The 14,159-nt window shown below is 49.7% G+C and overlaps 1 protein-coding gene across 4 annotated transcripts in view; it reads left to right on the top strand.

The window, feature by feature from the left end:
* MLLT6 (MLLT6, PHD finger containing) overlaps nt 1-14,159 on the top strand; it is a 34,107-nt gene that overhangs the window by 5,288 nt on the left and 14,660 nt on the right. For 3 of the 4 annotated variants that reach the window (XM_032966517.2, XM_032966534.2, XM_032966508.2), the window contains 14 exons: nt 1,664-1,718; nt 2,253-2,362; nt 2,520-2,623; nt 4,180-4,273; nt 4,637-4,726; nt 5,854-6,003; nt 7,236-7,431; nt 7,804-8,727; nt 9,293-9,444; nt 9,964-10,093; nt 10,454-10,526; nt 11,163-11,479; nt 12,099-12,236; nt 13,626-13,702. In XM_032966517.2, coding sequence (XP_032822408.2) covers nt 1,664-1,718; nt 2,253-2,362; nt 2,520-2,623; nt 4,180-4,273; nt 4,637-4,726; nt 5,854-6,003; nt 7,236-7,431; nt 7,804-8,727; nt 9,293-9,444; nt 9,964-10,093; nt 10,454-10,526; nt 11,163-11,479; nt 12,099-12,236; nt 13,626-13,702 — 2,610 coding nt within the window. The remainder of the gene's footprint in view (nt 1-1,663; nt 1,719-2,252; nt 2,363-2,519; nt 2,624-4,179; nt 4,274-4,636; nt 4,727-5,853; nt 6,004-7,235; nt 7,432-7,803; nt 8,728-9,292; nt 9,445-9,963; nt 10,094-10,453; nt 10,527-11,162; nt 11,480-12,098; nt 12,237-13,625; nt 13,703-14,159) is intronic. The other variant, XM_032966526.2, reaches the window with a different exon arrangement.

Raw genomic sequence — 14,159 nt, 5'->3', positions numbered from 1 at the left:
ATTTTGGTGTCTATCACGAGTGTGAGAAATACATTTTAACAAATTAACAGGTAGATAGGTTATTTGCTTGGTTAAGTAACTGAGCTGCAATACTTTTGAAGAGGAAAACAATTTAATAGCCACTTGTTATCTTTGCCCAGTCTTAGAAAGGGAAATTAATACCATCCTTCTGAAGGAAGGTGTACTTTGTGCTTAAAAAACTTTAGAGATTTCAGGAAAGATTTTTCTTTTTTGCCAAAATGGAATTCGAACCGTTGGTTTTTCTTCAGGTCACAATAGCAACTTGCGACACCACACTTTAATCTTTGACTTGCTGTGTAGTGCGCTCTGCATTCTGCGTGCATAAATAGCCACTGAAGACACCATTGTGTCTGTGTGACCGGCCGCGTGGAGGCGTTTTCAATGGGTGACAGCAGGCGATGACAGCCTCCGACAAGAGCCCCTCCTGCTTAGAATGGGTGCGCGAGTCAGATTCTTCCCCGCTCGCCACGATGGATGTTAACGCTCCCATGCACTGCTGCATTCCACGTCCCTCCATGCAACTTATTCAAGGTTTTTTTTTGGTACAGTCTTTGAGATGCCCCTTTGATTCATGATAAAGTTTGTTGGGTTAGTTTGCGTAATTGTGTCGTATGCCCACCTCCACCCAACACAGACCATTAGTAAGGTTGACCTGGCATGTATTGCTCCACCACACCGGTGTGGTGGAACACACCTACAACATTACCAATTGAGTGACATTTTGCTGGTTCTGTTCATGTGACAACCTTACTAATTTGCTGTGGCTGGTGAAGTTAGGTGTATGACAAATGTACATTTACGCGCTCTAACCGAAAAAAACTTCATCATGAATAATATTGGTTGTGAAAGCCTATCTGTTAAAATTCCCCATTTATACTTTGTACATTAAGAGTATTGTTATTGTAGAGCTAAGTCAGGGCCAGCATTTGGCAGTGCAGAAATATCCACTCTTGTATTCTGCTTATGTGCTCCCATATCACGCTCACATTCGCAAACCCGCATTGTTGACCAGCATGGTGACCCATATGGCTTCGGAGGCCTTCAAAAGGGCTGTATATGTACATTAGTTTAATGTTTTTGTTGAACAGACCTCGGTTCGAAATGTTAACGCAGCAAAGCGATGTTTTACATTAATATTTGTTCGTTATCTTAATTCCAGTTTGGTTGTCTGTGGCGGGCGTTGTCCTAGATAAACCACATCTTTTGGTTTTATAATTTTAATAGAGGCTCAAAATGCTTTTTTGTTGCACGTTAGGGGCGCAAACACAATTGGCACATGCTGGGTGTTGGGTCAACGGGCAGCGGCTTGTCAGATTGCTCTTAAAAAAAACCCAGGGTGTGTCCTTTTTTACTCATTACCTTCCTGCAAGGGTCACCATTGTCAATAGTAATTTGTGAACTATTTACATGCACACGTTGGTTTGATTGATCGCATGGCTTCAATGGGAAAGATGCCGACTTGTTCAAGTGTGTGGCAAATGGGCCTGCTTTCAGAATGCGCCTTCGTGAGTTTTTTAAACGAATGTGTCGCGGCAGACGGCGCACTTTGGATGTAGATCCCTACAGTGCATTGAAACCCTCTGATCCATCGTCACCTGCTGCTCGATGTTAACGCACGCAACGCTGATTGATGTTCCCACAGAGATGTGAGCTTTGTCCACATAAGGATGGAGCATTGAAGAGGACGGATAACGGAGGTAACTGACTGGCCATCAGGGAAAATGGTTACATCCACAGACGGGAAGGGCGAGCTTGTGTGGCATGCTGTTCGGATCGGTGGGCTTCCACCAGAGACGAGCCCAGGCTATCCTTCTCACATGCCCACTCGTGAAAGCGGATCTCATGGCCCAATGAGCCTGATGAGATGAAACGTCCAGAAAGGAAGTGGGTAACTTGGCCTTCCTCGTTCCCATCAGTTCTGTAATCTGCCACTGGTTTGCATTGCCACATCTTTGAATGTCTGCGCGCGTTTAATGCGTGGTACATTGAATCCAAAAGTCGTCGATTAAAAACTGCAAAACAGTACTGGTCACTTGACCCCCCCTTTGTATGCCAGGTCAGCCTAATTCAGTTCTCGCTACAAACATTTGTACCAATTGTCCGTAAGGTTATGAGGCATCTTTGTATATACGCATGTGGAGGGTGGCGACGTAGTCGTTAGCGTGTGCATCGAGCTAGTCTCTTCATAGGTGCACGCTGACGGCAATTGTTTTCTCACCTTGGGCATGCAGGCTGGGCACACGTGGTGTGCGCGCTATATATTCCCGAGGTTCAGTTTGCCAATGTGTCCACCATGGAGCCCATAGTACTCCAGTACGTGCCTCACGATCGCTACAATAAGGTGAGTGCCGCCCGCCTCCCCGCTCCACTTTCCGTCGGAGCCATCGCCGCCTCTGCCAAAGAGGCGCCATTCTTTGCCGAGCCATGTCGCGTAGCACTTTTCCGTTTCGGCTGAGCTGAGGAGTGCCGCATCGTTGTCGCCGCGTTGCCGCACGCAGACGTGCTACCTGTGCGAAGAGCAAGGGCGCGAGAGCAAGGCGGCCACAGGCGCCTGCATGACCTGCAACAAGCATGGGTGCCGGCAGGCTTTTCATGTCACATGGTACAATGAGCGCCCGTGCATGCACAGATGCATACACACACAAAACAATACACATTTAGTCCCTCGGTTAAACTTTGTTTTATCCGTTCCGCGAAAACTACTGTTAACCAAAATAACTGTTGATTGAATTAACTTATAATAAAAAAAAATAAGTCTTAAAAAATCACTGAGTTTGCAAGAGAGCTGTTTCCACTCCCAAAATAGAAACAAAGCCAATCGTGGGCTAAACGCTCAAATGAGCATCGCTGATTGGCTGAGTGCACGCTCTGCCCTCTTACGAGCACTCGGATTGGCCGAAATTGGCGCCATTGCATGCATAACGCAAACATATCGTTAATCAACATTTTCTTTAGAAAGTATTTTTTAAACACCGTTAATCAACATTTTAACATTAGTCGAAACGATGCGGTCCTATGGGAGGCGAAATGTTAAGCAAAAAAACGTTCAACGATGTCACTGTTAACCGAGGGACGTCAGTAGTTTATAATTGTGTTGGTTTGTATCAGCAGGGGTGAAGATCCTATGGCCCGAGGCATCATTTAAGATACTCCACTTGAAAATGGCACAAAAACGAAATCCGTCGTTGCAAAGGATTTGGCCTCACTGATTTGGCATGAAAGGACAGTGTTGTACTTTTAATGTTAATGCATTCGGTCATTTTGTTCGCGACAAGGGCATCTTGCATTAACAGAAGTGTTTCTCAAGTGTGTGTTTATGTGTGGCCCACAAAGGTATTTGAAAGTCTTATACGACCCTCGGTAAGGAAGAATTTCCCATACAGAGTTTATACGATGGTACTCTCCCACATGTGTACGCTAACGGACCTGTTTTAATTGTATGATGGCATAGAGTGACGGAGTTTTTCTGGCCAACGAGGACAGTTTATTTAGGTGTATTTTAATAACAATTATTGGTTGAGAGCATACACACAACTCTGGGGGTTGTCATGTGACTTCTGTGATCTGGTTGGAAATTGCCTTTCCAATAGCCCATCAGGGGGAAGCACCGATGACATTCAGATTTGGGAAACTGCATTTCCTTTACGTTGGAAAACTGGAGCAACTATTACCAGGGTCAGTTGCCAGCAGCAATGGCCGTAACATGCCCTGGTGTTGGTATCCTAAGGGGGGGAGTACGTATGTGCTTGCTTCAGTGTGGCCGCGCACCTACACGTGTGGTGCGGCATGGTGGCGAGATGTTAACTACCTCGCCTGGTATGCAGGAGGTTGTGAGTTCGATCTTGGCTCTGACGCCTGCTGTATATTTGGAGTTTGCCTGTCTGTCCCCGTGGTTGTGTTTTTTTTTTTCTCTTGGTCCTCCGGTTTTTCTCCTCCACACTTAGAATGAACATCACGCGTTTTAGAGTATTTGGCTACTGCTATACATTTCCACGTGGTGATAGGCCACTTCATCGATCTATCATTTGTGTGGCCAGGCCGCTTCTGAAAAAGAGCTATATAGCTCAGTGGGCATTACCCTGGTAAATTAAAAAAAAAGTTATTATAGTTCAGTGCGATGCCTGCTGCACGGTGTGATGCCAGTGTGTGCCTTCACAGCGCGCAGATGGCCGGCCTGCTGTGCGAGGAGGAGGGAGTGGGGGCCGACAATGTCAAGTACTGTGGCTACTGCAAGTACCACTACAGCAAGATGGTAAATAGCACGTGTCATGGAGTTTGTGACGTTCCTATCTCACTCTTCATTGCAGTTGCTTGCTAAAACAAATCGGATAAACCGCATGCGGATAATCGAGAGTTCGACTGTATTTGGCTGCTATAAATTTCCACGTGATAAGTCACCGCGTTTATTTATCATTTGTGGCCAGGTCGTTTCTGAAAGAGAGCTATATAGCTCAGTGGACCTTACCTGGTAAAATAAAAAAAATAGTTTAATTTTATAGTATCAGGACATTGCTGCTTACGTAGGTAGTTGGCACTGCTAGTGCAGGGTTGATATTAGCGGTGATGTGATTGCCGCTGCTGCCACCACTGTAACGCTCACGGTGTTGTCCAACAGAAGGGGCGCCCGGCCGGACGGAGTGCGTTTGACGCCGGGCTAGGCGAGGCTCCGTCGCACTCTCAGGACAAACACGAGCGCGACAAGAAGGTTCGTTTGTACCGCTGGCCACGCTGCGTCCATGTCCGTGCAAACGGGATGCGCTCAGTCCTGATGGGGCTCGGGTCAGTGCTGCTGGGCTCCCAGTCAGTACAAATGAGTCTCAGTGCTCCTGGGATTCATTGGGTACCAATGAGTCTCAGTCGCAACTGGTTTTTGATCATTACTCATGAGTCTCGGTGCTACTGAGTATCCGTCAGGACTGATGGGTATTGGGTTAGTAAAGTTGGAGTCTATTGAGGCCAGTGTTCTTCATTGCAAGGCCCGCGGGCCACTGGTGGCCTTTAGTGCGGCCTTTGACGTGCAGCCCCCGACAATATATAAATGTGAAAACACCCCCCATCATCGTGCTGTCAAACCAAATGGTTTCAAATGTGTGGTTGCTCTCATACTGACAATGTCTTATCGGCGACAGTGAACCCCCTCTGAAAGTTGAAGAACCTTGATTTAGGATAATAAACCTCCATCAGTATTAATACATCCCAGTAAATACTGCTAGATCATTGTCAGTACTACAGGGATGCAATCTGTACTGTACCAGTCTGTACTGATGGGTTCCTGTGAATACTTGTATCCTTCAATACAACAGTCTGCTTGGTCTCTGTGTGTCTCTGCATGTGTCTTAGTGTCTGTGTATGCCTTCGTATCGGTTTGCCCAACTGCGTATGCATGACCGAGGGAGTTATGAAGGCGGGGGGTAGGGACTGATGGCTGTCTACTTTGCCACGACCAATGGAGAGGGGAGGGTGGGAGGTGGGCTCTGGGTGTTTGAGGTTCTTTCCCTTCCTATAATTCCAAAAATACCATGGCAAACTGGCTCCAAAGCTCGGTTGTGTGTGTGTGAATGTTGAACTTCTTTCGCACCGTACGTAGTACGGTCTCCCAATGGCTTCGAGTTCCAGTGGCTTGTGTCGGACGCCTGCAGAGAACTTCACATTTTTGTGTTAGATTTGTCCCGGTTGTCCTGACGTGCCCAAACGGGTTTTATGGAATTCCGTTTGTGGGCGTGGCATTGAGTCTTCGTGCGAATTGTTCGGGGAAAAATTTGCAAGTTGTGGTAAAGCGCTTGATGTGACACGACTGACGAGTTGCGATGTGCGCACTGTGCAAAAACACAGGGAGGCACGTTGGGTCAATCCGGATCCCAGCCCGGCTCATTACCCGTTCCGTGTTTGCAGAAGAATCGAGAAAAGGAAAAGCAAAAGAGGCATAAACGAGTGGGGGAGCCGAGCCCCCTACTGCCTTCCCTCACCGTCACCACTGAGAAGGTCAGAGGTCATGCCATCGATGTCCGTAATTGTCTTATTTTTCCCAGAGGTCCCTTTGTTGTGCCATCTTCGGGGAGGGTTTGCGTCGCATTAAACACCCGAGACGTTTTGTTCCCGTGCACGCTTGACGAGGTGTAGTCCGTTTATTTTCGTTTACTTTCCAAGAAGTAACTAACCATTTGGTAAGCTGCATCATATATATATAATTTACATATGCTTTTGGGTAATTTACTTCGGGAGAGGGCTTCCGTGTTTTTTTTTTGGTCGGGAAAAAAATTAGAACGTTAAAGGGTGAGGTAAGTGTTCTCGCGTAAAATGACTTGCTTCCGTAGTGCCTAATGGTGGTGTCTCACCACGGGTGTTGTGATCGTCGTAAAAGATGGGGGATTAATTGGAGTGACCAAATACGTACTTCTCTGATATTCGCTCGTTATCCATTACTTTGCCAACTCGCATATGGAAGAGGCGGTACATGCCGAGCAGGTAGTTCTCTCCGGAACTGTTCTCTTCGTCAAACATTTTTTTCTCCTGGCACTCCAGGGCAGGGTGTGGCCCTCTTAAAAATCAAACTTGGTTCTTTGGCAGGGGGGTGGGGATCTTCCTCTGGATAATTGGTATATTTCTCATCCTATGGGACATTCTTTTACCAGTATCAAAGTATGAAAAATAACAATAGGTTTTTAACATTTTTGGCAATAAAACATAGATAACTTTTTCAAGGAATCAAGTCTGCATTAACCATACATACTTGTGGCAAAACGTGCTTGTGGCAAACATCAAAGCATGTTGTTTGCATGCTTACCACAAGCATGTGTGATTAATGCAGACTTGATTCCTTGCAATAGGTGGTATCTATCTATTTGGTGTTTGAACATCTTAACACACCTATTTTATTGCCAGAAAGGGTAAAACCTATTATTTCTCATCCTTGTGCTGCATTTGGCGCTCTGGTTGTACTTACGTTCTCTGGAGTGATATAACAAATATCTATAGGTTAAAATACTGCCTACGTGAAGTGGAAAATGTAAATTAGTTTATTTGATGCTCCTCAGTGTCGGTCCGTTATCACCAAGCTTGGCGCGTGTCTGGTGAGTGGCGAGTAGTGAATGTCCGGTGCTTATCAAGACTGGCAAGTGGTGATAGTCGGCCTTAGGCATGTGTAGTGATGCGAGTAAAGCTAGCCTTTACATAAATTAACAGCAGCGATGTCCGTCGGATGCCGCGTGGTACAGACGTACACCAGCCCGAGTGGCGCCTTCCTGAACGCGTCGCTCAAGCGCCTAGACGACCCGACTGCTCGATTCACCCATGCCAACTTCAAGGAGGTGCCGGTGCACTCTGGCACTGGCAGTGAGGGCTCCGAGGGCAAAGGTCAGGATGGCAAGAAGAAGAAACTGCCCCATGGCTCGGGGCAGAAGGGAAAGAAAGGTGGGTGTGGGGAGTTTTTTTTCTCAAAGTTGTGATTTCATTATCGTCCAGGGCCACACGCCAAAACGCGTGCGGTGTGTTCATTTGGACGAAATGCTGATTTGAAGATTTGTTGTGGTAACAATAGTAATAGGGCATGTAAAGATTCACCGTTTGATACATTAAATACGTTAAAATCCATTCTTACATTTGCTGTACTAGTATTGAATAACGTGTTTGACTTAAATTAGTTAAAACTTCGGTATATATATTGGTGACCTTGGTAGTTGAGTCACTGCATGCGGCCGTTGATACTTTAGTTTCCACACATGGCCCCTTCCCTTCCCACTTGACTAAGACGCAACATCTCACAATCGTACGTGCATGCCACAGGCGGCAGTGGCGCTGTCAAGTCAGTAAGCCTCGTGCAGTCAGCCCAGGAGCTGCTGGGCTACGTGGACCTCAACACGCACAAGGACGGTTACGCGCCGGCGGGCGGCCTCAAAGGATCCGGCCAGGGCTCCGGCGCCACTCGCGACGGCCCCAAGGCCATGGATGGGGCCTGCCAGGACCCCACGGCGGTCCCGAGCAAGGCCGCGGTCGGCGGCTCGGCCGCTCCGCCTCCGCCGCCGCCGCTGCCTCCGCCGCCCCCGTCGTTGTGCGCGCCGGCCCCCACCGCATCACCACCGAGGCTCTACGAGAAGGCCTACGAGCACTCGTCGCCCCCCAAACTATACGAGAAGGCCTATGAGGAGTACGTGATGAGTGGCTTCAGCACCGTGGGTGGAAAGCGTTCGCACCCCTGCTCGTCCGGAAAAGACGAGTCGGGCCCCGGCTGGGAGAACAAGCGCAAGGCAAGCAAGAAGGCCAAGCCTTCGGTGGGCCTCGCCAGGGCCGCAGCTGCGTCGGTCGGTGGGCCCGGGGGGGCGCCACCACCCGCCGCCGCCGCTGCCGCCGCCTCGTCAATCGCTAGTGCCGCGACGTGCCCCGGAGGCGGCGCCGTTGCAGGAGGCGCGGCGGGGCCCCCTGCGCTGGACGGGCTGGCAACAGGTGGTGGAGGTGGCGGCGGTGGTGGGGGAGGAAGGGCTGGTGGCGCAGGGCGGCCCGACGCCTTGCCCACGTCCTCGCGCCTATCGAGCTCCTCCAACTCGTCATCGGCGTCTTCGGTGGCGTCGTCGACGAGCAGCGCGTGCGGTTCGAGCGCCAAGTCGCCGTCGTCGCAGCGCAACGGCAGCTTCCACAGCATGAGGGCAGCGAGCGCCTCCCCTCCCGGCTCGTGTTCTCACAGCCCGCCTCCGCCTGGCCTGCCCGCCTCGGGTACGCGTGTCACCATCGTCGCCATCATCATCAACGTTATCTTCCTTGTCGTTGTCATCGCTATCATTCAAGAGATGCACGATGGTGTATGTTGGTTTATATGGCAGTGTGTGTTGTGCACGTGGAGCGGGAGTAGCGGTTAGCATGATGCGCTACGAACCCGGCAACCAAAGTTCGATTCCCACTCACGGCCAACACGAGTGACGTTTATCTGAACGGGTTCTGGGCCTCCCCTAGGTCGACTTGGCCTCAAATTTGTACCCGGTGCGGTGTGTAAGCATCACTACTAGTGAGACGGAGGCCGGGCGTGGTGTTGGCCATCCCCCACCCCCTCTTGTGCCGTGTGCCGGCCTTCATAGGTGCTTGCTAACAGCACTTGCCCCAACAGTCTGTAAAGGCTATACGGGGGGTCTTTGTCTTCGAAAGCGATGCTTGTGTGTGGTGAATTCTCTGCGTGCGGTGTGTACGGTCATTGTGGTCCGTATGGTGCTGGTGATGCATGTGGTGCATATTCCCAAGCAGAGCGTGCGATGTGTGCGGGCTGTGCACTTATGGGCGCGTTCAGGTGGTTTCCTGAGTGGGGACGCACCACCGTCCCTGCAGAGCTCAGGGGGGCCCTCTCCTCTGTTTCCGTCGGCGCTGGCCCAGCCGCACCTGCCCACGCTGCCCCCATTGCAGTTTTCCTCACCCGCTTTCCCGCCAACGCTCTCCACACAGGTGCGGTTGACCTCCCTACCTCCCTCCCTACGTTCCTACCTCCCTCCCCCGTATGTCTGCGCCTGCATCTTTTGTGCCCCACCCCCTCACCGCCTCCTCTTATTGAAGACGATGCCGTTCCTTGACCCCAGAATGGTACAACCCAGGCGACTGAGCTGCTCAAGTGAGCAGCGGGCAACTTGCACACGCGGTGTCGAACTTGGCACTGTTATCCGTCACGATCGTGTTCTGTTCGAACACGAGAGAGGCTGATTAATTTTGTCACTTGCCACTGATGCTCACACCGGTGGCAAGCGATATCTCAACCGGCCCTTGGTCTCCCCTCGGTCGACTCGGCTTTGAATTAGTACATGGCACGGTGTGTATAGGTCAGCGCTGAAGAGAGAGAGAGAGGCGGCCAGGCGTAGTACTAACCACGCCGCACCCTTGTGCGCCATGCCAGTCTTCATAGGTGTTCACTAACAGCCTATGTAGGTTACACAAGGTTACTTGCGTGTTTGTGTGTGCACGTGTGCGCAGAGTGGAGGATGTCTGCGGTCTCCCCATGGTCTGGCACCGGCTCATCTGTACGGGAGTCCCCTCAATACGGCCAACAACATAGCCGCCCTGCCCGCCATTACGCCCGCCGCCGAAACAAGCGCCCTGGACGGTGCGAGTCAGCTCCTCGAACGCAGTCGGTGTCGCCAGCGCAGCCATCGGCAAAACTACTTGCGCCGTCACCACTGCCGTCTTCATATCGTTACCATCATCGTCGTCGTCGTCTTCATCGCAATAACTTTTATCACTACTGTCGTCATTTTCAGAACATTTGAAGATGTATACAATCATTCTATATGTGCAGTATTCATTTTACATCATTCAATTTTTTTACATCGATTGCTCTTGCACATGCCAAGTTTACGATTAACGATGCGTGTACACGCTGCAAACACCGACATTTTGTCAAATTTTTGCACTAGCAGTTGAATCTCGCTGAGGTTTATGTGTGATGGTGCACGTGCATTTGTAGACAAGGCAGTGGACAGCTCTGACTCGAGGCTACATAAAAAGAGCGTCGCGTCGCACAACAGTGCCCCGTCTTTGTGAGTATCCACACGAGAACACCTTCCGGCTGGCGTGTGTCTGCCATGCACAATCGTGAGTTAAGGCGATTATCAAGTCGGGGCAATTTTAAAACAAGTTGGTGCCAGAAATTCTCTCTGCTGCTGGTTGCCACCACCATTCTTTGTGGTAAAAAAACGAGTTTCCTCCATCTCCAAATATTGGATCATCCCCGTCGTTGACAACTGGGATGACAACTTTCAATCAGAACAGAGATCACATGACAATCCAAGGTTGTTGTGCTCTGTCAACCTATTAGCGTTCATCAAATACAGTTTAAAAAAAAAAACTCCGTCTTCATTGGCCAGAAAACAACTGTCACTTTATAGAAGTTGCCAAAGTTGCTCATGGTAGAGGAGTAAAGCACATCTTTGTGGAACGTCAACGTTGTGATCATCCCATGCAGAAGCTGGCCCAGCCATGGATGGTGTGAGTTATCAATGGGAACGAGGGCTGCCCCCAGAGCTCCCTTGACTCTTGATGAATTGCACCGACTGCAGTGTGAAAAAGAGCTACACAGATCAGTGGGCCTTGGTCAAATTAAAAACATTTGTCTAGTTTGGTGTGCGCCCACACGTTATTGCCTGAACGTGCGAGACCATGCCCGGTGCGTGCAGTCTGCAGACGTCCGACATGCAAGTGCGCTTCGACGCCGCTCCGAGCGCTCCCTCCGGGCGCTACGATGTCCCGCAGCCAGGCCTGTCCGTGCGCTACGAGCCGGGCCACCTGGGGCCCGGGACGGGCCGCTTCGACCAGGCCCTGGGAAACACGCCGAGCCGCTTTGACCTGGGCCAGGCAGGCACGGGCATGGGCCCTGGCCCTGCTGGGCTGGAGGCTGCCCAGCAATCAACACCCACCAGCATCGAGCAGCTCTTGGAGCGGCAGCTGAACGAGGGGCAGCACTTCCTGATTGAGCAAGCCGCCCCGCCTGATGGTGCGTTCCAGCTTGCTGTCATTCACTAAACTAAAACTATTTAAAACTAAACTATTTTTTATTTTACCAAGTAAGGCCCACTGTGTTATATAGCTATTTTTCAGAAGCGACCTGGCCATAAATGATAGCCCAATGAAATGGCTTATCACGTGGAAATTTATATCAGCCAAATACTCTAAATGCATGTTTCTAAATGCGGAGGGGAAAACCGGAGGACCCGGACAAAAATCCACACGACCAAGGGGAGAACATAAACAGGTCCCTGCAGGGTGGGCTGGTAGGACAAGTCTCTGCGCTGTCTATTGCTGATTTTACACCCAACAGCACGAGATTTCACTTCGTTAAAGTATTGAAAGGGGACGGACGGACACATTAATCTATTGCAGGCTGGTACACTCAGTTTACAATTTCGTTCCTACCAGTAAAACTCCAAATATATAGGTGTCAAGGTCAGGATCGAACCCACGACCTGTATACCAGACGAGGTAGTTAACATCTCACCACCGCTACGTGTCCCACATATTCCAGTCACTCTGACCCACACAACACACGGTGACACGCACGGCGACCCACATTCTGTACCAAACCCCCCGCCCATCCTGTCCGACTGCGTGTGCAGTCATAGGCTACTTGCGGGGCCTGCACCGGCTGCAGACGGAGAACCGTCGTCTCGAGGAGCAGATCCGCATGCTGACGGCGCGACGCGAACGCCTCATGCTGCTCAGCAGCCAGCTCGCTCTGCCCCTGGGGCACGCTGGTACGGTGCTGCTCGACATGGGTGGGCGCTGGCGGGCATTTGTAATTATGGGCGGGCATTGGTGGTCGCGGGCGGGCATTGGTGGTAGCGGGCAAGTACTGGCAGGCACTAGCGGATGCTGGCAGACACTGGTAAGCACTAAGGGGCATGGGCGGACATAAGCAGGAATTAAAAGGCATTAACAGACACAGGCTGGCACTGGCGGGTACCGGTGGGCGCTAATCGGTGTGGCGAAAGCGAGGCAGTGTGGCACACCATGCAGGATGTAGCACCGCTTCATTGATCGTCACAACTGGAGGACGGAACTCGAGTTAAACTGGAGGCCCCATGTGGGTGCAGTGTTGAATATATTAGGTGGGCATGGCAATTACTTAACAAATGAAATTACCCGTGAAAAACAAACCTGTGCTGTCGGGCGCGTTCTTACCTGGTTACCTGGTTGTAAGTAGAGATAGTTTATCTGCAGGCATCAGCAAATATTGGTATCATATCGTCTATCAATTGAGCAAGCACACACAAGGGATGCGTTTGGACGGTATTAATTGTGTATCATGTAAATAAGATGAATCTACCAAAATACAAAGAAATACCACAAGACTACTGATCTTTACCAGTTATGGCCCCTGAGCAGACTTAGCCTCTGAGTTCCATACAGAAGTGCAAGTCAGAAGTCATAACTGAGTTGGTGGTGGAGGAAGAGGAGGTCGTCCAAGTAATGGAAGAAGTGATACTGACCACGATAGAACACATGCGAACTAGACAAATAATTATCAATCCCCCAATGGGATCATGAGCTCAAATCTTGACAATTAAATCAGTCATGGGGGACTGAATCATTACAGTCCTAATTGACAGTACAGCATGAGAGCTGGCATTCGTGCAGTATTATATTATTCTATTTAGATCAACAGTGTGTCTCTCGCATTACGTGTTTATCCATACATCTCACGCATAGTTACACTTTTGTAATTACAGCACAGCCATTGCTCCTTCACCAACATCGCACACTCCCCTCTTACTTTCACCACCGATCTGATGTGAAACGATGCCTAATTTAAACAAATTCTTGCACTCACGAATCATTCATTATTTGCAAGTGATGTGGCAATGTTACATTTAAATGATAAAGCAATGAAAACGAACCAAAGAGAGAATCAATAAAAAGTTCTTACGAGATGGTCACATTGAACCGCGGGGTGTTGCCGCCCAGGGTTGGCCACTCTGGGAAAAACAGCCCTCAACTTTTACAAGCACACAAAACAATGTCCCGTGGTGGATTTCCTAACGACTCAGTTTTTTTTGTTTTTTGTTTCACTTTGGGATTTGAATGCTCCACCGGAGCGCGTTCCTCTTGTCAAACCGCTCGGCGCCTTGGGTTTATTGCCACAGATCAGCAGTGCAGCAGGAAGACTCCGCCGGGTGGTGCCGGGTTTCACATGGACGGGGCGCTCACCATGTCTGCCGCTGTGAGTCGTCTCCCCCCCTCCTTCTGTATTATTATTCCTCACTGCTCAACCGATTCGGTGGGGGAACCCTGGTCCGGCCAGCTGAAAATTCGGGGGTTAGCCGTGATTTCAATAAAAATATATATTTAAAAAAACAATGCACATGTGTATGTGTATTACACACACAAATAAGCTATCCAGTATATGTAGTACAAACAGTGTGTTGGGTATGTGTGTATTAGTGTACATATCAAAAAATAAAAAGTACTTTGTGGTATGTATCTGAACTTCTTTCGCATAGTATGTAGCCAACCATGCTTATCAAAGGTAATTGTATGGTACAGTTACTGTAGTTATGTCTGAGGGTATGTTTTTCTTAAGCAAACTAAGGTACAGTGGTGAAGGCCTCGCTCTAAAATGGATCGCTGCAGCCACGTGTTGGCTTTGCTGTTTGCTGGTAGTTAGGACGGTTTTACAA

Source organism: Petromyzon marinus, chromosome 2, assembly GCF_048934315.1.
Source record: "Petromyzon marinus isolate PM22_M1 ecotype Great Lakes invasive population chromosome 2, UKy_Petmar_22M1.pri1.0, whole genome shotgun sequence".
In the NCBI taxonomy this organism is placed as follows: Eukaryota; Metazoa; Chordata; class Hyperoartia; order Petromyzontiformes; family Petromyzontidae; genus Petromyzon; species Petromyzon marinus.
The sequence above is the reverse complement of the archived record's forward strand: the minus strand, read 5'-3'. Positions and strand labels throughout refer to the sequence as shown.